Genomic DNA, 25370 nt, shown 5'->3' with positions numbered 1-25370 from the left:
CAAATACTTGAACCCAGCCTCAATAAAGACACCTTGGCTTCACAGATCTCTTTTTGATTCAATGGTTTATTTTCTTTATTTGCAAGAAACACTGATGAGCTGAAGTCAGATACTGGAACTGATTATCAACATGAAAAATAGCCATTTTAACCCCCAAGGAGAGAAACAGAAGGAAGGTCACTGCTGTAGTTTGCATTTGCTTTCAACAGCAAACTGCAGACAAAGTCTATATACACACATCTACACATCTAAATATATACACACACTATTGAGTTTGAAGGTGGTAAAACAATGACTAACTTGCATGAGTTAAGTATGCTACTTACATAACATTCTAAACCAATACACAGTCTTTCAGAACTTTCACAAATCCCAAATTTTACCCCAGAATGAAGGCTGCATTGAAAAAAAAACCCTTAGAATTGGGTTTTTTTAGACATGCCAAGGTGAGTTGAGCAGCTATGCCTGCCCTGCAGGAAGCTCTCGTGTGTCCCTCCAGAAGCCACTGATGTCTCAGCCTTAGAACACCACCTTGCTCCCCCTGGCCAGTCAGATCCCTCCTAGATGCCACCTCTTTCCCCTTTCATAATACAGCACTTTTCAGTATTTGCCAGTTTTACTGCTTTCCTGCCAGCCCACAGCCCTTGCTGTGATAACCTGCACAAACATTAACCTAAAACAGGCTCCCCCTCCACCACCACCCCTTTTCTCCTGCTCAACCTGCCCTGACTCCCCATAAAGCCTTAAACTAACACACTCCCAGCTTCTGGGGCAGAGCATTGCCATATTCCCCGACTCACCTGCAGGATTGTCACCTCTTTGTTTCAGGAGGGGCTCACACCATTGTACTCTTTAGCTCAGACCAGTAACACAATCCCACTGACTGGCAGGAAAGGGTTCTTACCTTTCTCTTCAACTGGTGAGCCTCTTGTGCTGTGCCCTGATCCTGGAAACAGTGGGACTAGTTGAAGGATCTTGCTACAGAGATTATGTCAGTAGAAGGTAGCAGGCTTTCAGCAACTCAGTATTTTGCTCTTTTTACTTTCTCCTGACAGGAAAGCAAGTCTAAATGCTCTTGTTAAAAACAAATGAGAGCAACTGAATTAATTTTACATAAGATCAGCTGTTAGAGTAGAGCAGAAAATACTGCTTAAAAGAAAACAGTACTCAAAAATCTTGGTTAAGTTTATTACAGTAAGCTTTTTAACACAGCTGACTTGATTTTTTTTAGCTATGTAACAAAATTAGTACAGCTGCTCATTATTTTCAACTATCTGAAGACTTTTTCATCTGCCCTTTCCCTTGATATACAACAATTAATCTAATAGAAGCAAGATTCCTCCAACAATAGAAAGATTGTTATGAGGCATAATTTTCCAAGCCACATAGTCCCCACATATTTACGAGGACTATATGTTATGAACAATACAACTGCCAAACTGATACGACGTTATCTACTATCAGCATGGTGGGATCTGTGAAGGCAGAATGCCCAGAGATCATTAACACATCTCAACTGAATTGCCAATCTTCACATGCCAATCAGCTGCATTGCTGTCCAGTCCCATGTACAATATTAAATTTCAACTGAGTATCTTAAAATTACAAAACTGTAACCTAGTTAATATTTGTAATTTTGTATTGTTACCTTTACTATTAAACTCAGCTGATAGAAAATGTAAAATTGCATATACTTTCCAAATTGATGAAAACAACCTTGAGACAAAAAAATTAAATACAAGCAAAAAGACAGCAGTAAAAGCTGTCATATTTCAAATAAAAGTTAGTATGAGTGAGGTTCTAAACTGGTTTTAATGCCCTTCTGTGCAGCAAAAATTGAGACAGCACAGCACCTGTAAAAATGTATCTAAAGCTTATTTCAAATCAATTATCAGGTACCACTTTTAGATAACATCACATTAAGGATTTCCTGGGAAGTAAAATCAATTTTTCTTGCAAAAGAGGTGTTGATCACTAATCAAATTTCTTCAAAATGTCAGTTTGTCTGCTCAGTCTTTGGGCAACTTCATGTCACAAGCTGTGGCAAATGCTCTTATCTCCAAAGGTTGGTCCATCCTGGGAGATTTTCAGGCATCCTTGTTTCAGAGCCTGACTCCCTACTTTGAACCTCTCCACAACAGAACTCACAACTCTGCAGGCCATTTGAAAGGTTCAGCTGGTAAATACACCAAGGCCTTTTCACATCCTTAATTTGTAGTGAAGTTTCTCTGCTGTAGATTTTAGGTTAGTGAAAGGAAAACAGCTTAAATTCCTGCTTCAAGTAAACAGTGACAATGGTAAAATGGTTATCCAGAGTGTGTCCTCTAGGACACCACTTGGAGCAAGAGGACTATATAATGTCTCGGGTATCTTCTCTCTCTCTAGTTGTACCACTGCCAGGGTGAAAACCATCACCACATAAAGGGGGAGTATCAGGCACATGGTGCAGAGTTGCCTTCAGCAGAGTGATTTGAACAGAATCGGGTTCAACTCCCATTAGAGCTCTGTCTGGGAGCACTGCAACACTGCCTGCTCAGCCCAGCAAAACCTCCAGGCTACCAAGAGAACCTAAGTCAAGGAGCCTTCAACAAATGGGCAGTAGGGAGACATTATACCCAAGCAGATGTTGATCAAACTAAACCCCCTCAATGAGAACAAAATGTAGAATAACAGTGACTGAGGCACAAACTTCTGCTCAGAGTGCCAGACTTAAAGCCTTTCTGCTTGGCCTTGGAGAAAGAACCTTCTTGCTAATGAACATTTTCTTCAGCAGTGACTTTGTGATGACAGAGGAAAGTCCCAAGCTGAATACAGGTGTTAAAGCAAAGCAGTTGTTTCACATATCCTGTAACTGCAGAATCTTACCTTACAGCAGAAGGAGGAGTGGAGGGAATCTCTTTGAGGGACTTAATATTGGAGTCTTGGCACTACAGCCTGGCATATTACTAGAATTCAGCAGACACACTTGCTTCTGCGCTTCATTTAAGGATTCACATTAAAGAAGGTTAAGGAGAATTTGAAAGATACCCAGAGAAAAGAAAATTGCCAAGATGTAGCACAGGTTGAAGGGCAGAATGTAACAGAAGATCAAGAAAAATGGCACGTTAAGCTAAGGCTGACAAGTAAATGACATGGAGGCTGAACACAGCTAGAGGAGATGCTCCAACTCAGGGTACATGATTGAAGGAAACTAAGGAAATGGTGTATGATTTGACCTTCTGTGTATCAGCACAAGAAAATGAATTATAGTTCTTCAGCTCTCTTTCAATGATGTTAAATCTATAAACGTTTCTTATCTCCAGTGTCTATGGAATACACATCACCCACAGCTTGAACTTGGTATTATTCTGAAATTAAAATGTTTAATCATTTTACATTTTGGAAGCTGATTTACACATAATCCTGAGAAAATTACAATAATTTAATATTAGAAATAAGCAATTATATAAGAATAATTAGCTACACATTTCTTTAATTATATTTTATTTGTTTAAAAAATACAAAAGTAATTTATAGCTTCAAAAATAAACTTTTTACTCCCTTTTAGCTAATAATAATAGTATTTAAAAATGGCCTTAAAGATACTAACAGTACGGATATTTACAAGTTAGATAGCATACCTGAACTAGTTTTAATGTATCTGTGCTGGCCACTCCAGATAAGGTTGCTTTTGGTCTTTATAAAATTTTTAAGAATTGAGCTACAAGCTAGCTACAAAGTATCAGCTACAAACATCCTGGATTTTTTAAATGGAGTGTTGAAAGCCTATTTACTTTTCTATTTCATCTTGATCTAGTGCACAAATAACGTGATCACAGTGCCTGGTGTCAACCAAAAGGTGGTAACAGGCTACTACCAAAACAATGTCTTTGTATGCAATAGAATTCCTCATAACCCAGCCCCAACAATCATTTTGTTTCATAGCAATGCCTAGGGGAGTAAATGTGCCTTTTACCCTTCCTTGATGGTGAACATATGCAAGATTTTAAAGATCCGAAGGGAGGCGAGTTGCTCAGTGAAAAACCCATCACAATTAAAACAGCCATGGGCAGTACATGGTAGGATTTGAGCAGCTGGGCCACCCAGAGGAGGTCACTGAAGGGACACAAATGCTGCAGCTGGACCACAGCTGCCACGGGGATGATGGGAAGGTTCATTACACTATGGTAAGTAATCCAGCAGCAGGGGGGGAACTGAAATACCACACACACCATCACAAATTCCAGTTATGGTTTTTTGCTATCCTGTTAATGTCAGGATGTTATAAAATAATAATTAAACCGTCTTAATTATTCTAAAATTAAAATACAAATTTCTACCAGTGTGGTGAGCGTTTCATTGCTTGCAGCCATGCATCCATAGCAGGTCTGTATTCCTCTGAATCCTTTTGGGGCTCAAACACTGCTTCTATTCGCCTTAGCTTCTTTAGTTGTTTTTTGTCTGTCCAAAATCCTATAAACAGAAAATTCATTTTCCAGCCCAACTGCAAATATGTTATTTTTGAGTTGTTTTAATCTATTTCCGAGAGATCCAAAGCAGAAACACAGTAAGAAATAATGACAGCTTTTCTTTTTACTCTACCAACAACTTTCTCAGAGGGAAGCATATTTTTAATATTGTGAAAATCCTTTCCAGTAGGATCCACTTGTTTGGAATCCTGACAACAGCGCATCTGCTTAACTGGGACAATTTCCAAGGAACAGCTCTGGTATACTGAAGTTCCCTTAGGTTTCATCCACAAAGTGCTTTTGGTTGCAGGTCCTTCTCAACAAAGAAGGGCCACAGAAACCAAGACTTAGCTGCTTTCCTACTGTCTTAAAAATTGCATCAATAGCAAGAAACAGCTGGTGTTACAGATTCCTATCTGTCTATGTTATTAAATCATTCTTGTCTGTCAAGGGTCTCAACTTTCTTGCACTTTTAATTGCTGAGTAAGTCTTACCCAAGCATATAATTTTTACCTTCATTTGTGTTATTTACATATCAAAGCACTTCAACAAAAACATGTTTTGTAGGTGCATATTGAGCAAAACCATCAAGAGTTTGTAGCTTTCAGTCTTGTTAACAATATGAAACAATTCTGTGTGACTAGAACTGGTTTTCCTGTTAATTATTAATTTGTACTTCCATTCCTGTGAAAGCCTCAAAGGATAAAGGCTGTGTTCACAGAGCACAGGACACAGCCTCAGTGGGAGTGAGAGCTGCAGGTGAGCACGGTGGCTCCCTGGCCACATGGTCCATCCCCAGCAAGCAGCACCCAAGGCAGCACCACTATGGAATGGACATGGAATGTCTGACTCAAGGAAGGGGAGGCAGCAAAGACAGGGCTCATATTCTTCTCTAGTAATACATCCTTCTAATGGTACAGAGAAACATAAACACTATTTACCTTAGATTCTCACAAAAATGGCTAAAGTAATCCTTTAGGGGGAAGGGTTACAATTATTTGAAGTTATGCCCTTTTTCAGTCTGATCTCTTTTCTACTGTATTTACAACATGCATTATAAAGGGGAAAATAAAGTCTTTTTAATGTCTACATACCTGAAGCAAGGCCTGCTAGAAAAGCTGCACCAAGACTAGACATTTCCGCATTTGCAGGTTTTTCTATTTTCTTATTAATTAAATCTGATGTCATCTGCATGACAAAACTATTATTACTGACACCTCCATCAGCTCTATAGGGAGAAAGAAAGAAGTAGTTAAAAAAATGTGTTAAGTGCTTATTGCCAGCATTTCAGAAAACAATGTTTGGTATTTCACACTTATGCATAAATCTTCCTGTCACTCATGCACAAATGTATTTCCACTTTATGGGTAAATTTAGAGGACAGAACAAGGTGCCAAAAAAAAAAAAAAAAGAAGGAAAAAATAGTTTATAAACTTGGAGAGGAATGATAGGCAGACGGGGACACAGGACACTATCAAAAGCTCTGCAAGTTCTGTCTTTTAAAACTATACATCCTCTTGGCTGAAATATTAGGGTTTATAACAGAACCTTTACATAGTTACCACCACAAGATGACAACAGTCAAAGCCATTACACCAAACAAACCCTTTCACGTGTTCTCAGATCTGGAGAAGTACTGTTTTCCTTAAAACCAAAGCTTTATATTAGTTAGCTAAAATGCCTTCAGAGTTGCTTCTTTTTAACAGGAAGTTCAGAATGAGGCTTCCATCTGTCTATTTTCCTACTTTGAGACCAATTTAATGGAGAAAATGAGAACTTATCAGTGCTGATCTTAAATCATCTGAGATTTTGAAGTAATTACTCTTGCAAACAAAATAACTCTAACAAAAACCTATCTTTGAAATGTCCTAGAAGGTTCATTATGCTCTTGTACTCTAATACCAGCCATGTATGGAGCTGATGTTCTATCAAATGTGGTGCAGAGAAGACCTCTAGTGTTTATTGCTATAGAAAGTGTTAGGTAATAAAACTCTTTAGTTATAGGACATGTCGGCTAAAGCTTAGGGCTCTCTGTGCTCTCCTTGATGATGGTTAGACAAGCAAAGAGAAATAATAAGAACCCATTGAGGACAAATGAAAACAATGCCCAGAGACCAGGAAGGAACAAGGAATACAGGACAACAGCTAAAAAAGGAATTAATACATTTATTGGATAAAAACAACAACAAAAAAATCAAAGGTAACTGACAGATGCAAAAGATGTGCAGAAGTAAAGATGGCAGAGCAGTCTGCAACCCTACTGAGAACCCCACTCTGTGTGTCTCATTATGTTTTAATATTTAATCCACAAGCTGAATTGCTACTGATTTTAGTTAAGTAATACAGACACTATATAAAATAACAAGAGCATACAATTTAAGGTTTATATTGCAATGTAAATGGAATCAGAAGCCTAATGCTCCCTAGGCTGTACTTCTATACTTCCCATATTTTAAGAGTTTTTTAAGAGTTTGCACTTTTAATGTGACTTTTCAAATTTCTATTTTAAAAAGCAACTTTCTATGTTAAAAAGCTTCCTAAGTAATCAAAGTTCTGGTACTTTTCATCTTTTCATTAAACCCCCACCTCTGGCTGTTTCTTCCCCTTTGCCTACTCTCTCCCACTATGTGATGGAAAGCAAAAACTTTTACCTCCTCCCACTTCTGTACTCTTTCTTTTTTCCCACTGAGAGTCTGATTCTGACATGCCTGCCAGTCTGTTCTTCCTTTGCAGAGGCACAGGAGGGATAGGAACGCTCACCTCTGCTCCTGACTGCAGTGCCATGCTGACCCCTGGCTGTCCGAGGGAGGAATTTTGTTGCAGAATTTTCTGAGCCTCAGAGGGCTGGAGCTTCAGACAACTGGTATACTCAGAGAAGGTCCCTATCAAAATGTGAAATGTGCTCTTCCAGCAATGTTTAATTCAGCTAAATGTTGTGCAAGCATATTCTAGGGATTACAGTTACCTCACTAAATTTTATATGGCTCTTCAAAGACTAAAGCAAAACCCATGTCTTAACAATTGAATTCTAAAACTAATCTCCCTCTTTCCCTCACAAATAGAACCAGTTTTAACCAATGTCTTCAAAAAATTGTCTGTGAAAGACCCAACACAGAAAATGTCAGTATGAAAGAATGATGTCAAAGGGTAGAATGATTTTTGTGGTAGGCACTGCTATATGCACTCTAGTGCTACCTGAAAACATGGATATGCCTTCTTTTTAATTTTTGTTCTAATAATTAGAGCAGTTCATTACTTCCCCACTAACAATCACCTAGGCCAATAGCTATAGGTAGACTCTACTGCTGCCTCAGTTACATTAACATTTGACTTGGAAATCATCTACTTCTGAACAGCAGAATTTTTACAGTAAGAGAAAATGCATAATAAAGCTCAAACCTGTTTAAAATCAAACTCTCATATATCTAATTTAAGAGTTACGGGGAACTTACCGAATAGTTCGAAGAGGAATGTGCACCTTCTTCACAATGATATCATAAAGCAGTTTGTTTCTTTAAAAAAATATTGAGTTGAATTAATGATTATATATTCCATAAAGTGTTTTCATTATCTACATAGTCAGAAAATAAATGGAAGGCAAGAAAGGCCTCAGTTCTGTTAGAACAGCTGCAATAGCTGAAAAGTTTCTAGAATGCATAAATGAAAAACCCAAACCCACTGAAACTGATGTTTGGTCTTTGTTACTGTTACAAAAGCAAAGTGTGGCTAAATCATGGCCCATTCTGTAGCAAGTCACTGTAGAAGGTTCATTTTTCCCACTGAAAGTTACTGATAGGTTTCTAGAGATGCAATCGTTGACATAAGTGGCTTAGAGTGAGGAAAGTAGGCCAACAGTGCTAATTGGTGTTTATCCAGCTATTCTGTAAGGGGAATATCTGAAGCCTTCAAGTTTGACTTTTTTCTGAAACCATTTCATTTAATGGGAGAAAATCTAAACACAAAGGATCTCTACTTTTTTCTAGTTATTTGTATGCAGTATTTGAATGAGATAGATGAATTCTTAACATCCCTTAACATCCTTTTCAAGACAGCCATATGTCAGCTCAGAAATTACTGCATCTCATGTTCAGGCTTACAGTGGAGAAGGAAAATGCATTAGAAACCAGTTGCAGCAATTCAGAATGCTGCCCTCCTCCAGACATCTTTTCTGAGGTCTTTGCAGGAGATTTTTATGCCCAAAGTGATGCCTTTAAGGCATCAAAAGCAAAGCTGTTGACTACATGGAAGGAATCACATCAGTGCTCCCTAACTGGCCACAGCGCAGTGTGAGCCAGGCTCAATCCATGCTCAGCTCCAGTTTGCGGCATGTTGGGCGTTGGCAAAGCAGTGACATACTGATGTAGTATCAGCAGTGACCAGCAGTGGCATCTTTAGTCTTCACAGATCTGGAAGCTGCTGACCATTCACATATTTTAAGACGTTTAAAAGGCCTGTTACTTTGTTTTATAAAACACCAAAATTTCAAACTTTAAACAAAAGCTGATATAAAGCTTTCAGCTTCAAGGATACTTTAAACACAGCTGGAGAGGACTACAGTTTCTGACAAAACACTGTCAGGAGAGGAAGGACAAACTCTAAACAGAAAACACTTTTAAAACATGCAGAAAACAACATTATTTCAGAATCTCTATGTGGTTAATAATGAGAAAAACTCTGAACTAACAAATATACACAAATTTATTGGTAAAGTGTTAAAAAACAAGGAAGCAGCTGGAAGTCCTTTCCAGTTTAACAGTAGTGTATTGTACAAACTGCAGAAGTCTATGTATCCATTTAACACTGATGATCTAAATAAAAGCAAACATAAGGAAATACAAGCCAGATAATTTAGCATGCAGTACCTGAAAGCTACAGATTCCAATATAGCTCGAACAAGATGGTTTCTGTTAGTGGAAGGTTTCAGCCCCATGAAAGAGGCACATAAATATGGGTCATCCCCAGAAACCTGCAGAAAAGATGTCATCATGAGTTCAGTGAATAGTATTTGTAGGCTTTTGTGAAAGAAGTTAAAGAGTAAGAAAAAAATAACTTACGACAATTACAGGCAGCATAGTGAAAGAAGAAAATTGAGAACAATATGTAAGAGGTATATAGTGTTATTTTAGCTTACTCAGCAAACAGCTTAAATTGCTTCTTTCAACAGCAAAATGTTTAAGTGACTTCTTCCAAATCAGACAAACGAAAAAAGACTAATCCACACAATTTCCCTTTAAAATACATTTAAAATGTACACCAATTGTCTAGGACAGGGCACACTCATATTGCTGATATTGCTGTTCTCTAACAAGATTTCACACACACCCCCTCCTGAACTCCTGAAAAAAAATGAATTGACTTTCAGAAGTAATACTGAAAAGGACAATAATACTTTTTATTGATGTATGCTACAGCCTGTTATCAGTGACACTGAAGGAAGCTGTGCTATCTGGAGAAGAAATTAAATTTTTCTTTGCTTTGTTCTATTAGCATACAGAACTTGGACAAAGGTAAGGTAAAGATGTTAAGTTTCTTCATAGAAAACCACTAGTCCTGGGAATGATCAAACTGAGTATGGTTAACTCAAACTTTCAGCAACACTCCGAGAGATGAGCTCGTATCACTGAAGCCAAACAGTTACTAAGACTTCTAACAGAGAAGTCTATTATACTGAGTTTGATCATTCCCAGGAGTAGTGGTTAAGTATTATCTTTGCTTTTCATAATGCCAGGACTTGCAATCTTGCTAATATCTTGATACTTTTAAATATTCAGATGAATTACAACCTACACCTTGAAAAAAGGCAGAATAAAATCAATTCTTTTAGAACAGTGATTAGAAGTATTGTCTCAATGAAAGCTCTTCCCTTCATAGCAAAAAAGCTGTGACATTGTTTTTTGTCTCTGCAGGCATTGCCTGTGCTACCAGGGGAAAATAATTTAGTCTACCTGTCCATCACCGATTTTCATATTTGGTTTTTCTCAAGGGGAGGAATGGCATTTAATTACTCTGATATGACAATGGCCTTGATGTATTGTGATGAGCAACAGACAATAAGAACCTCAACAGTACAGAATAAATACTGTGATAAGATGTAAATTATTACCTTTAAAAATGTAAAAATTAATTTTAATTGGGTTAATAAAATATAATCTTGATTTTATTAATAATATTTTTACCTGCAAACCTGGAATGAAACAAACACCTTGAGAATCAGCAGTCCTCTGTGCCATTTCTGCCGTTTCATCTACATTGGTGAAAAGTTCTGTAAAGATACACAGGTTGTAGAATGTTATTATTTCCTTCAATTTCTTCATTTTGTCTCACTAAGAGAAAAACATCTAAAGTGAGACTACTCCTTTTTTAGTATTTTCAAACTACATGTTCTAAGGGAGACAATCTCTTCTCCTCTATTTCATGTCCATCAGTCACATCAATAATCCCAAACTATTCAGATGAAGGCTAAACTCGAAAGGATCCTCTCCTATCTACTGTGCTGTAGCCTTTTAATCTTCAAGACATAAATGGGAATTAAGAATGATAATGGCACCTAAGAGTGCTAAAACCTTAGATTCATAGAACATCCTTTTTCTCCCCATGTTGTTACTGTCAGTCCAACCACTTAACTACAGACAAAGTCCTTAATACTCATGTGTCACTTGTAAAGATACCGAGTGCTGATAAAATATAAGGTAATAGATCACCTCTTATCACAATAATGCCTCTTGGATAGACACTACTTTTATTCTCTGTCCAGCCAGATGACTCCTTTCATAACTCTACAGACATTCCTTTTTAGCTTGTTCTTCACTCACATGCAATTCTTGTACTAACATCTCTCTTCCACAATTCTAACTAATGATGTCCTTATGTGGCCACAAAACATGATTTTACAGAAGACTAGAGGTCTTCTGTACATGAGAGATGTTGCTTTTTCTTGTCTAAAAAAGTGAATTTTCCCATTAAAGGTAAATTAATTTAATCTAGCTCAACTTACCTTTGAAAAGCCCACCGTGGTAAATTATCAGGAGTTTCAATTTACCTTTGTAACCTTTATGAATTTGTGGGAAAACTATGGATTCTACTGTGCTCAGACTAATAAACCTAAACCACATTTTTTCCTTCTTGTTGTCTTTGCTATGACTGAATTATACATATAGTACCTCTATGCCAGGACAGAAAATCAAAAATTAAGTAAGACTGACTTCATGCTGAAATTCCACATACTACTACTACTTCAAAAATCTTAGAAGTTATAGGATTCCACTAAAAGAAATCCACTAAACTAAGTTTGCCTTGCTGCAGAAATGACTATTTCCAAACCTTTACCATTATTGTGTCTCATCTTCATCCATGCTGAGCCTCACCACCCTTATTGAGGCCATTAGCTTACCTTGTGTTTTGGCCCAATTCCTTCTGTAGAGCTAAAGTTTTTCCATTCTCTAAAGCTGATAAAAGTTTCTGAATTCTGTTTCTCTGCAACAATATTTTCAGAAAATAAAGGCCTTACTTGTTACAGAGTTTAAAGCAGCTTGCCTTTTATTTATCCCATCTCTAAAATTTCCCCCCTTTTTTTTCCTATGTTAGCAACTGTAGGTCATGATCATTTTACTACTGACTACCTAAAAATCCTTTATACTTCTGCATATACCAATGATACCCATTTTAAGTACAGATAAGTTCCATATGGATAATTACCCATTTTAATTTTGGAATCTGAAGTAGCAAGCTTATATGTGTAGCACTGACACTTGAGTCTGCAGCATTGAACTGTGTGCTGAACTGGGTAATTTCCTCCAAAGCCTTGTGGCTGTTACCCTCTAGGCTTAGTCAAATGTTGGATGAAGATGTGAGGACCAATCTGGGTCATACTTAACCCTTAGGGGGACATACCAGAGCATATAGATGTACACATGCACCTAAAGCTGACAGCTTCAAGAAATGTGGAATTTTGTGGTGAGTTACACTTTAGGAAAACCCTCCCTAGAAAGTCCAAAGTTTGAGATATTAATCACTTTTTTCTCATCCTAGGAAAAAATGTACTAAATTTCTAAGTAAGCCAAGTAAATGTTGAAGTTCTAATTAGAATACTGAGAACAGTTGTCCTATGAATAATCAGTAGGTTTGAACATCAGCTACTACAGAGGTAGTATTTTCTTAGTCTGTCATTAAACTGGAATGCAAAACCTTTCATTGCAAAATAATAACAACAGCCAAAAGGTACATTACTTCCATGTGAAGCAACAGTTACTTGCAAAGTTCTTCATGTTATTTTCATATAAATCAAACCTGTTATTAGTTATGAGATGTACAGCTCAAAACCTCTCAAAAGCAAGTGAGGAGTAAAATGTTTCAGGAAAATAAAAGCCTAGTTGGCCTGAGGCAGAGACTGAAGAGAAGATGATTGTGCAAACCAAACTCCCTGCAGCAAACACCCTCAGCAGAGTGCCTACTAAAAGGACTGTGCATTTCTGCCGTCCAAAGCATGAAGATTACTTCCTTCAATTATGAACAATAAAATCAAATCTAGTGACACAACTATGAGCCCATAAAACAGCTTCTTAAGCAGTTATATATTTCACTCTCAATAAAATGAAAGAAGTTACCTATATCCAGAGCCCATTTTACAGCAGTGCCCACGTCCGATATAGAGCCTTCAGTTAAATAAACAACTTCTTCCCCAATCTTCCAACCGATCAGTGGATAAAGACCTTAATTATTTTCCATGAAACAAAACATTCAGTTAAAATAAATGTTTCCAGAAAAACATATACAAACATTTCTCACAATAAACCCACCTAAAAAATATCAATTCCTTTGTAGAATTCAAACTAAAGAAGTCACCGGTAGAAGTTAAATGTGTTGTTTAAAACTTTAGTGATGGGATAACAACAGAACTGAGCAACAGGTTGTTAGACTAAAGATAACCTAAAAAAATTGCTACCAAATTACCAAAAAGCACCTTTAAACTGAAGATCTATCTGTGCCTGCTTTTGTTTTTTATATAGAAGATTGTGCATACCTAAAAATTTATCAGTGTTTTTCTATTTAAGTCCATCCAACTTTCCCCAATGGTTTCTAAAAAGGAAAAGTGTTTTCACCCAAAACATAAAGCATGAAGGCTTGGCTCTCAGATGGGAAACATAAAACTGAAACAGACATATACACGCAAAAAAAGTAACAGAAACTTAGAGCACAGATCTTATTCACAGAAGAGGATGAAAGTGGTGTACTTTTTAATTCCCTGTTTAATATGCAATGCTTCCTCACAGAGAAAGCAAAAAAGAAAACAAGTTTTACCTGCAGTTCAGCTAGAGAAATGGCTTTTCAGGTCACTAGATAAGAACCCAAGTAGTCAGTGATCACTGCAACAACCTCACCCAATCAAGCACAGTAACTGTTGGAGTGAACAAAGTGCCTGTACTTTCTGGAGCCCTGCTGAGGACTCAGAGATCACGGGTAATGCAACAAAGGTAAACGAGTCCCAGTGTACCATTATAATGACCAGAAAAGCATCAGAGGGATCTAGGGGCTCTCTCTGCTTTCTCAAAGTGACTTTGCTGATATATGTGTTCCTCACAGAATCATCTCCAGTTTGTTTGCCTGTGTCCAAATGAGTTCCACGGGAGTACCAGTGCAATTGCAGAAATTAGTGTTAGTACTGGGGGCACTCTAGTCCTTACAATATAAAACAATTAGCAGCACTGATTAAAATCTGTATTTGTCTCTTGAAAGGGGAATGCAACATATATAACTCCAGATCATCCATGCAGGTGTCCCTTGAAATTTTTTATTTTTTACCAAAGGTAGAGTCTCAAAGAAAAAAAGCCCAAAAAATTAATTAAGCCAAAGATCCTCAAGAAGAGCAGCTAATTAGGGACAGGGACATCCATCCATCCATCACGTGGCCTCCCTAAAGATGCTCACACCAGAGTCTGTAGGAGTGTAACATAATCCTACCTCTAGGGAAGGGATCCCCATGACACTTGGCATGACCAGAGGTATTAAGAACCCTCAGACTACCAGATGTAGCTTTAAACCTATACAACATGATTCCATCATTGAATTGTGAGATGGGCTGCTCTTGAAGAAACTACTTTAGTTTTCTTTTAACTGTTATACGTAGGAGCTAAATGTAGACTAGAAACTAGAACAGCAGCTAATGAACAGCTTGCACAAGGATGCTGCAGGGATTCATCTTGCAGTCTTAAATACATGTGTCAGCTTTAAAGATTGAACATACTACATTTCATGCCCAGGGCACTAAGAAAGCCAGGCACTTAACTTGTCCCACTAACCATACACCATGACAGCCAAAGAACACAGGGAAAATAATTTTAACAGAAGTAACAGCCTAAAGCAATAAAAACTTCACAGCATTGCCTTAGAAAATTGTTACTCCTATCAGACTACAATACCTAAATTGAAAAACTTTACAGTGTGTTTTTTGCTATTATATTTTAACAGACTATATATGTAGTATTTCCTAAGTAAAAATATCATAATAATGACATAATTAATTAGCATAAAAAGCATTTGCATTCATAGGAAATTCAATGTCTATGCTATTCAGTTCTGACACATCTCAAGTATTTGCCAAGGTCCTTCAAGACTTGAGCTGGTAAAATTCTCTTTATCACACTGCTGTCCTCCTTCCCAGTCCCACGCCATTTTAAGCAGTAGACATCCTGAAATTAGTAACTCTTTAAAAACACGACAGAGCGAGACTGTGTAGGCAAATTTATTTCAGTGTCATCTTCAGTGTTTGCTCTCTTGACAAATAGCTATCTCTGACAAATTACTTGACAGACCACAGATGTTCAGAATGACAAAGTTTTAAACACTAGAAACACACTTGGGAGCCCATTTTACAAGAAAACTTACAACTTCTAACCCTGTGCTATTGCAGGTGCTTCAGTGCATAAGGGCTCAAGGGGAGGAACTTGCAATGATTCACTGCAACATTTTGATGTGAGAAGCCAGAGGACCAATCCCTTTTTTCTCCTATCCTGTAAAATACTGCTATGAAGAACAAGTGAAGGAAAAAAAAAAACCCAGGAGAGATGCAGGTAGCAGATATAATTACTAATTAAATTCTCTTCCTGAGAAGCTTACTTTAGGATAACCAAAATTTACATTGCTAATTACAATTTTCCACAGTCTTCTCTTCTGAAAGAACTACCAAGCTGTTTTTCTACACTTATAGACAGAAGGAAAAGCACAGGCCTGTTCTATTCTTTTGTGTATCCTCAGCAGTAACAGCTATCAAGGAACAGCTGAAAGAATAAAATCCCCTAAAACCAAAATTTCCCTGTCTTACTTCCCCGTGATGCAAAGAGATGCTCTCCAGTATTCACATTCCAGAAGCCACCTGTTCCCATCGTCAGTTTAACATCTCCTGGATGAAAGCAGCATTCTCCAAACATAGCTGACTGCTGATCAGCTACCTGTCAATCCAACAAAAACAATGGGACAAGTCAGCTACCGACTACCAACCTGCCACACTGGGTTTGAAAATGGCTCTGGAGTTCTGAATACAAGTAACCACTCAGGAACTGAGCATTCAGAGAGGACTCATTTACAATTTCTTAAGCATTTGCAGGCCATTATAAGAGTCAGACTTATCACTGACATCAAATTACACCAGGCTTCACAATGTGAAGTGTCTGTAGGACTCCTTGCAACAGTGGAAAACATTATGGAAACAAAAGAAGTATTTTGTGGTTTAATATTTAGCAAGGATAAACGAGGCATTTACAATCCCAGGGAGCAGAACAGAGTAGCTTGGCCTGAATTCCTTTTTCTCCAAGTAGAAAGTTGAAGCTTTGAGTTCTTGCCTTCTTATCCTTGATACCCCCTCTGTACCGAATTATTCCATGCTCCATTTTTCAACCATTATTATGGTTATTAAATGTATTTACTTATGTTTTTGCATTGGTGAAAATGTAAATTTACAGCTAGATTTAGTCCACATTACTTTAAATCAAGACAAATTCATGTTAGCTAGGGGACAATTTTTTCATTTAGCTCAATTCAAGCAGATTTTACTCCAAATCATCACTTTAAGTTTTCTTATTCAAATTCTAACTACCGAGGAAAGCATTTGTTATTTGCCATTTATTTTTAGTGAAAAATAAAAAAGGGATAAAATGTACCAGAAGTGGATCTATTAACAAATACTCTTACAGTTGTTTGCTCTTACTGAAGCCAAGCCAGAATGGACTCTTGCATAACTTTATACAGAACAACTGATTTTAAGCCAGACACACATTACCAGAGCTTAGAGTCCTACATTAAGTACTTAATCATTTAGTCACACAACCTTAGTGCACCTCAACCTCTAGAAATCCCTTCTTGTTCCTTTCTCCTCCTTCCCCTTAAGGTTGTAGACTGGGTTTTTGGAGAAAAATTCAACAATCAATTCTATTGTAGTTAAGTCACACAGAATCAATAGAAAATACTAATGAAAGAAGCAAGTACTAAATCAAAGCCAAAGAGAGTATAAATACACAGATTTAAGAAAATATTTTCACTTACCATTGCCATTATTGGAATAGGTACCCCAAATATTTCAGCATCAGTCGATCCAAAGTTGAAGCTTAAAACAAATCACATTAAAATGACCTTTTTGTTAAAATGAAATCTAGGTACATATAGCCTGGATCTGGATCACACATAAAAGGTAAAGACTTATTTTAAAGAAAATATTATAACTATCACTTTAAGAAACACAGTAAAAAAGTTTTGGACTTTGTATACTTTTAATATAAGGTATAACTGCATATAAAAATATTTTTTGTGCTTGTGTGTATTACTTGGCCTGTGCAGAATATTTAGGATTTCTTAATCATAATTAATTTAGCAATTAATTTAACAGTTATCATATTCTTTTAATTATGCCTTCCTAGTTACCTTGTGTCTCTTACTGGTGGATAAATAGACACTGGAATAGAAAGTAGATTACACAAAGTGGGATTCCAACATTTCTGAAATGAAATGGAAAAAGTAAAAACATTAGCAACTGTCTGTGAAGCACAATAAATAGCAACAACATTCTTTGGGAACAGCACATACCGTAAAGGGTTCAAAAATGCCTGTAGAACTGGCATTTGAGTAATCTGTAGCATACACAGAACCTAGCATGAAAAGAGAGAAAGATTTTTAGACATCCAAATATTTATGGTTTCTTTAAACATCTCACTGACTCCCATGAAATATAAATCAAGTGTGTATGAGCAAAATCACAATGATACAATGAGCACAGAGATTTTACCTGCTCACTGTACTGTGCACAGATTAATTACCCTATTTCCTCTTAGAAACCTGTCTAGAACAGCCAACAGCATCACATCAACTGCATCACAATCATAACCTGACTCCTCAGGCATTAGTCCTCAGCATTGAACCTTGTAATTCTTCCACATTTTTAACAATTCTTTGTTCTTTTGCCTTCACAGGTACTTTTTTTCAATCAACACCAATTAGCTCTGTTAGTCCTCTTTAAATCTTATACATTTAGAAGGCTGATTACACGGAATAAATATTTCCCTTCCAGGCAGGCCCAAAGAATAATTTATTCAGCAGTTCTTTTTGTAACAGTAAATACATTACAATTTTTTATTGAATATACAAAAGCACAAATTGCAAAAAAAGTATCTGAATTCTAGGAGAGATAAATGACAAGTAATGAAAATAATTTCTTAGATTCCAGTGTGTTTTACTGATATTTAAGAGAAACTGTAATGTTTACCGTTAGTCAATCTATACAGTAACCATGTGTCAACCGTTCCAAAGCAGCAGTTGTTTTTTTTGGCAGCTTCTTCAGCCTGGGAAAAAAATACATGGAAAAAAAAAAAAGTATTTACAACAGGGTACATTAAGAGAAGCATATTTATTGATTTATTTTATTATTGTCTTCATGAGTAATCTGAATGTCCTCAGATAATAAGTTTCTCATTGTAAACTTTTCTTCTAAAAAGGCTGAGTTGGCTATTTAACTAATATTATCCTACAAGTTCATGCTCTTAACAGAAAATAAGAACACTTTCTTACAGCTGTTGCTAAGGAAAGAAAAGCAATTAATCCTCTACTGTAAGGGCATCATAGCCTTATGAAAAGAAACTTACAGTCACGATTGTAACAGTGGTGAAAGAGTGGTAGATAAAGAAAACAAGGTCCTGCATGGTGAGTGTTAGAGCAATGAATATAGCAGTACATAGCTCAGGGCTCATTAGTGCACTAGATTAATCCAGCACAAGTTACTCCACATGCATTCTCCAAATCACAAAAATGCAAAATGAATTGTGGAGCAGGGTATTATTTGTGAAACTGCAAAACACTGGCATAATGCAGAGTGGAAAGGTAAGAGGTTCCACTAAAAATAAATAAAATCATCATGCAAAACCAGAGGGCAAACAGCTTTAAAACAAAGTACAATCACTAACTGTATAAATGTATCAAGTGAAATAAGATGATTTTATTATGTTGCTTATGTATGAAGAAAGCTTTTTACTATGACACATTTCCAGAATGAGAGGAAAAAATTGTACAAATGTAAGTTACTATTTAGGTAGACAGGCTTTGAACATTAACACAGAAAAAGTCCTTTCTGGTTCTTCTGAGAAGAACAAGCAAGACAAAACTGAAGCAATTACAGCCAATAGTCACAGAGTCATGGAATGGCCTGGAATGGAAGGGACCTTAAAGGGTTCCAACTCCACAGCCATGAGCAGGGACACCTTCCACTACACCAGGTCACTCGAAGCCCCATCCAGCCTGGCCCTGAACACCTCCAAGTCACAAGCCATTATTATGACTTAACAAACCTATTGCTTTTCCCTCTCCAGCTTACCTCATGTATGTTTTTAAAAACCCATGACAACTTCATAGAAGCTTGATGTGTTGAAAAAGTAAGAAAACTGGGTGCCAAATATCGATCATTCCCAGTTAAGAAATGAAGCACTGTAAAAATAACATGGATTACCTGTTTCAAAAGAAAAGAGTTACTTAATTTTTAATCTTGCCCTTTAAAGTTTACTGATCAAATATCTCTAAAGGATGACAACACAGATGAAAGCTGCTGACATGAGATTAGTTTCAGAAAGCTAAAACTCCTTTAGAGGATCCTTGAGTAGGATTATGTAAGGATCTTCGTATCAACAGAGAGCCTTCCTGCAATGCACACCCCAGGAAAGAGCAGCTGCACTAAGCAAAGCTGCTTTAGCACCTTCTGCTGGAGCACTGACAGCCACTGCTCTGCACTGACAACACTGGTCACTCTGTGAGTACAATGCTTGATGTGGCTGACAGCATTACACACTGTTATTCCAGTGGAAGTTCTCTTACAGTTGACAGGCTCAATCATGACTTATTAGATTTACCAAAATTTAAGCATTAATCAAGTTTGCACAAAAGAAGTAACTGGTAAACCAAATAATTTAATTTCTTATTGTGACTGTGATGGTTAGTTTTCACTTAGAGGAAAAATAACTCCTGTCTTTGCACTTAGAGCGAATCTTTCTCTTCTAATGGTATGAAGCACAAGCCACAAACAGCATAAAATGTACCTCCTATAGATAATCTCAGCAAAGGGTACATGAAAAAAACAAGCCAAGAAACCAAAAGCCCAAACCACTTCCAACCCAGACCTACCTACATTCACAATCTACACTGTAGTGGTGTCAACATGCAATGTTTTAATATAACAGACTAAAAAGTAACAAAATGAGCCTTAGACCTATAGGTATCTTTTCCCATAATAATTACTTTAGGCTACCAGTACTGAACCTTTTTTCTCAGAACTATCTTCCATGCTAATATTACTCTTGTTAAATGCTTATTGCTCAGTTAAATGACGGCCATAGCAAATCACATCACCATGTGAACAGGACACCTGCAGTATTCCATATATTGCCCTTACTTGTCATAAAAGTTAAACAGCTCTAATATATCCAAGCAGTATCTAGACTAGCACAGTTTTACCTTCAGCAGAAGGGAGTTATTCCAGGAATTCACAAGTTCAGCACTTCTTAAGTCTTGCCAACTTATGAAATTATGAAAGGGTTTCCCTGTCCTCCTGAAAAACAGTATTTCAACAATTAAAGCTAGAGAACACAAATTGCCCAAAACATTCAACATTATTCACCATTTCCAATCAGGACAATAAACACTAGGTCAGTTCCTATAATAACAGCATATCCTCCTGGTGGATTTGAGGAGTTATTAAATCAGCACACAGATGTTTGGAGTATCAGACTTCTCACCAGAATTAAAAATACGTATGTATTCATCTCTTCCAATGCATAAAGAACAAAGAGGCCACACACTCAGGATCTGTTCTGAACTGCTCTAAGATGTGGCTGTGCAAACACAAGAGAACATGAGTGACTTGACAATTTTTACTTTTTGAGTTCAACACTTGTACAGCCTGTTTCCATCCAGTCTATGAACACAAATGAATACAAATTCATTTTACAGAACACACAACATACATACTTGTGCCATGTAATGAAAGTTCCTCTCTGGGTGGAGATGCCAAGACCAGCAATTTGCCTCATGTGAAGTCCTGCAGCTAAAAAACGAAAATAAATGACAATCACAAAAAAAGCATTTATTTGGAGAAGCAAACAAAAATATAACTTCTTCAATATAACTATAAAACCTATGGAATACTTAGGAAAATAATAGTTTATAAGAATATAATTCTCTACAAATTGTTCGACTAAGTGTTAAGAGCAGAGAAACGTTAGAGAGCTCTGAGTCAGACAATTGATTCCAAAGCAGATGAACAAACCTACGTAATTTTGCAAAAGCAGTTGTGGCACATGGACCCTTTCCACTCTCTGAAAGGCCTGTTGATACTTTATATGAACAATCCCAGAGACAGGGAGGCAGATTACATATGCCCACATAATCAATTAAAATGTGTATTTCACATGGATGAATGTGAACAAAAGCATCAAGGGAAGTACCTTTACAGACTTGGGGAAAGAATTTCTATAAAGAAACAAAACTAGAATGATCCTGCAGGCAGTAAATAGATAAATATGAATACACCATAACTTTTTGTATCACTTTGATAATGATGTCTCACTTTAAATACTTCTTAAGCAATGTTTCAAAATTCCTAAGAAAGAATTTGCTTAAATCAGGTACCACTGAATGCAACAAAGTATACTTTAAAGTCAGAAGTACAAAAATGTACATTTGGATATACACCAATTTTGCTGTGAAATCTTACCTTCAAGTAACTGTTACAGAACATTTTTTCTAATATAAGTGTAAATACTTAAATATGTCCATAGCTATTTTCAAAGCAACTCTGGTCAGCTTGCTAATTACCTCCAGCCATACTTAAAGAAGCAAAATTACACTAAGAAAATACACATAAAAAAATTCCACTTAAATGACAGACTACCCACCCTAAGTACTGTTACTCTGAAGGGCTCTCAATCCAGCTCCTTGAACAAATCACAGGTTAAGTAGGTCTTGCTCAAACGTGTTCCATGTTAATTTTCACGTGCAAAGTCACTCATTTGTGTGAGCATGTTCTGCAGACTCGACACCCAGCACCCTCTCAGTGACAATTAAAGAAGGGGTTTCACAGAGAAAGGGCATATCCTGTGCTACCCAACTCCATGTGTGCTTCTGCACTTCCCCTTACACTGGGTCCTTGCATTCCTGCCAGCAGTGCTATCAATTCCTCAATCAGCTGAAAATTAAACCAGTGCTTTCGCAAGGCAACCTGCTCCACCTGCTGCACAAGTGCTGCTGGTAGCAGGAGGGTACGGGAGGAGGACCTGGGAGTGGGTGGCCTGGGAACAGCACTATTTCTTTTTCAGGCAAAGCCACAGCTTTCAAGCACTTCCACATCTCACTAAGGACTACTGGCATGTGTTACTCCTTCCCATCTCCACAATCCACATGGTCCCGCCACTTTCCCTGTGTCAGCTATCAGGCTTTCCAGACACCCACGTAAGTGGAGCTAACTTCCACTACAGACAAAAACAAACCTAAAGACAAACGTGGATGTTTTTCAGTTACTCTGTCTTTTGGATGGACTGGCACAGTAAGAGACAGAGGTGGGACCGTGCAGCCAGAAGCTTCCACCTTTAGGTATTATTGAACTACAGCAGCTCATGCACACGTGCATGGAATCACACGTTTAGCTCCGCAAGCCCAGCAGACCCAAGTGTCACTGTGCTCCTTCTGCTTCCAGTCATTCCTGCCCCTGCTACCACACCCTCTCTTGCGTCAGCACAAACATTGGTGAAGCTCTGCTGGCATAAACAACCGGACAGTGATTTGACTCAGGAAGCTGCCCTAGACTAGAAACAACTCTGTAAAAAAGGGGGGGATATTGCTTCTTTTGACAGCACTCTGAGTTATGCTTACACACCCACTTAAAAATGACTTGCCAACAATGTGTGCAGCTTGGCCACAAGGAAATCTTCCCTTTTTAAAACTAGCTGAAAAGTCTTGCTTCCTGACTTGTCCCACAGAATGGAAATGAAGGAAGACAGTAAGGTCTTTGGGGGTTGAGGTGGCATTGCTGTTCTCATGACCAAACAGTTGTGGCTGCTGACAAAACAAACCAAGAGCCCAAAATAATCAGCTTCAGCTTACACCTGGTGATATTTACTTTCCCTGATCCTTAGGCAGCCTTCCAAAGGAAGGGACAAGCAGTTTTGCCATGAGCCATGTTTGAAGGCAGAGCAACACAGGAGACCAAGCAAGAAGGGCTGAACAGGAGGAACTGAATGAATTGAATGAAAGAGTGCAATGTGTACACACAGGCCAAGGAGGCTGGGGCACTGTGGGAAGGCAAGCTGGGGTCCAGCTGACAGGTTCACAGCATCAACAAGGCATAGGTGATCCAGGATGGATGGCAGAACACTAGAGGTAGATTATTATGAAAGCTGTGAGAGTTGTAGAGACTAAGAGCTAGTTTAGAGCAGCATCCAGAAAAGTGGGAGGAAAAAACCCACCAGAGGTTTGTCAGAAAAGGGAGTTATATGTATTCAGTGTGTGGAGCACTAGGAAGTTTTAGGCTAAAGTACAAATAGAAAAGAACATAAATACAAGAATAGGATGGTAAGAACCACTTGAAGTTTGAATGGGAAAAGGAGGAATATCAGGTTGCAATCAAGTGAGCCCAGCTCTGCATCATCCTGCATTCATTCTCACTCACACAGTGGTGGTAGAACAATGGGGCACTGGAAGGGGAACAAGCCTGCTCTCTGTTCTTGCACAGAGGCATCTGGAGGAACAGACACTGGGGAAGGATGCATATATAAAGAGCTGGAGCAACAAAGTGCTGGCACTGATGCATAAATCAAGTATTCACATTGCTTCTACTTCAATCCTAATCTGGCCCCCATGAAAGGAAAAAGGTAACTGAAGAACCCTAATTTACATAATGATTTAATAGGCCTTAAAGCATGTTGTAGTCCTGTGCCCAGTGATGATTTTCAGTACTAGCTGAAAATAGTTTTATTATCCAAGTAACTAACTTCACTAATTTTGATAAATAAATAATTTCTCAAAATTTAAGCCCTTACCTTGTACAGCCTCTTTTATTACACCAATAAATTGACTCCACAGCACTTCAGGATCTAATTCAACCCATCCAGGACGAGGATAAAGTGATTCTACCTGTTCGGGAAACACAAATAGTTTTATTATGATCCCTAGAAATCAGCAAATACATTTGAATTTCGGTTGTTTTGTTCTTCATTTTGTGAATCTCCTGTAAGAGTAGAAACAAGTGTAACTTTTAAAACATTGCTCAACATGGGTGTATGATCTCTAGAAGACCTCCTCTGTTCCGGGGGAATAAAGAAGCTCAAACCCCTCGAAATAAGGAAGTCCAAACCTCTTGGAATAAAGGAACCTGTAAAACCCCTTCCAGAGCTGCAAACAGGAAAGCAGGTGTCTCAGAAAGCCGTTTCTGCTGCATTGCTTAATTCAGACGTCGATGCCTCTGAGCTTCTCAGTGGACAGCAGGCCAGGGATCACCTGTCAGACGAGCTTCCAGCGTCAGGGAGGGTCAGCTCCACCGAGAGCAGCCCCTTCCATCTCCAAAATCCAACAGATTTCTTACACTTCTCCTCGCTGCAAGCTTTCCATTGCAACAGGTAACAGTAAAAACAGCTAATTCTGGAGATTGCCTTGATCCTAAAATCACAAGCTGTATGAACCAAAAGCAGCCTGAAATTAATGTTCTGAAGTTGGCACTTTTTCACATAGTGCTGTTAGATGACCGGACGCGTGTAACCTTAAGTCCAAAGTAAATCAGATATGCCCTACTAACAAAAGTGGTTTTGTTCAGACAGAGATTAGTCGATAAGTGACCGAAGGTAAGGTAACCGGGAAAGGTGGGAGGGGGTGAGCGCCGAAGTAAGGAGGTGAGCGATACGGCGGTCCCGCGGGGGAGGAGGCCTGTGGGTTTCCTTTCACCCCCGGGAGGCGGAGCCGCTCCTGTCCGCCCTGGCTCAGGGGATGCCCGCACACTGAGACCAGCCGAGCTGGCTGAGAGCCTGCGAACGCCGGCCACGCCGAGCCCCGACGGGTAACCCCCGCAGCCTTTCGGGGGCCCGCCGGTCGGAACCGCTGGGGCAGAGAGAGCAAGCTCGGCCCCGCCCGGCTCCCGAGACAGGTGCTGTCCCCGGCTGCTCTCGCCGCTCGGCCGGGCTCCGGACCGGGGGCGCGCCCCGCAACCCGCCCGCACTCACCTTCCTGTAGCTGGAACCCCTGACGGCGGCCGCCCGGTCGTAGACGTGGCACTTCACCACCGTGCTGCCCACGTCCACCCCCAGCACGTACCGCGCCGGGGCGGCCCCGCTGTCGGGCTGCCCGCACGGCATCACCCGGCGCGGCCCGGCGCGGAGCGCGGACTGAGGGCGGCCGAGCGGCCGCGCCCGCCAC

General features: G+C 38.6%; 2 protein-coding genes across 8 annotated transcripts in view; both read right to left on the bottom strand.

The window, feature by feature from the left end:
• TFDP2 (transcription factor Dp-2) overlaps positions 1 to 931 on the bottom strand; it is a 52480-nt gene extending 51549 nt beyond the window's left edge. For all 3 annotated transcript variants that reach the window (XM_053986293.1, XM_053986296.1, XM_053986297.1), the window contains exon 1: positions 905 to 931. The gene's annotated coding sequence lies outside the window, so the exon portion shown is untranslated. The remainder of the gene's footprint in view (positions 1 to 904) is intronic.
• GK5 (glycerol kinase 5) lies at positions 51 to 25325 on the bottom strand. Of its 5 annotated transcripts, none has more exons than XR_008438592.1 (17): positions 25178 to 25325; positions 24005 to 24098; positions 20940 to 21015; positions 20427 to 20520; positions 19297 to 19428; positions 18196 to 18271; positions 17520 to 17581; positions 17358 to 17431; positions 16983 to 17043; positions 15766 to 15892; positions 13052 to 13156; positions 10625 to 10710; positions 9311 to 9414; positions 7901 to 7960; positions 5543 to 5676; positions 2866 to 4452; positions 51 to 1074 (listed from the first exon to the last, which is right to left on the bottom strand). XR_008438592.1 is itself a non-coding variant. In XM_053986290.1 (16 exons), exons 1-16 carry the CDS (start codon positions 25307 to 25309, stop codon positions 4316 to 4318), a joined length of 1554 nt encoding a protein of 517 aa, XP_053842265.1. In that variant the 5' UTR covers positions 25310 to 25325; the 3' UTR covers positions 51 to 4315. The 5 variants fall into 5 exon arrangements, 2 of the variants coding, with proteins under 2 accessions (XP_053842265.1, XP_053842266.1); XR_008438593.1 differs by having other exon boundaries at positions 51 to 946; XM_053986290.1 differs by having other exon boundaries at positions 51 to 4452.
• Between the last annotated feature and the right edge of the window lie 45 nt (positions 25326 to 25370).

The sequence above is a fragment of the Vidua macroura genome, chromosome 10, assembly GCF_024509145.1.
Source record: "Vidua macroura isolate BioBank_ID:100142 chromosome 10, ASM2450914v1, whole genome shotgun sequence".
In the NCBI taxonomy this organism is placed as follows: Eukaryota; Metazoa; Chordata; class Aves; order Passeriformes; family Viduidae; genus Vidua; species Vidua macroura.
The sequence above is the reverse complement of the archived record's forward strand: the minus strand, read 5'-3'. Positions and strand labels throughout refer to the sequence as shown.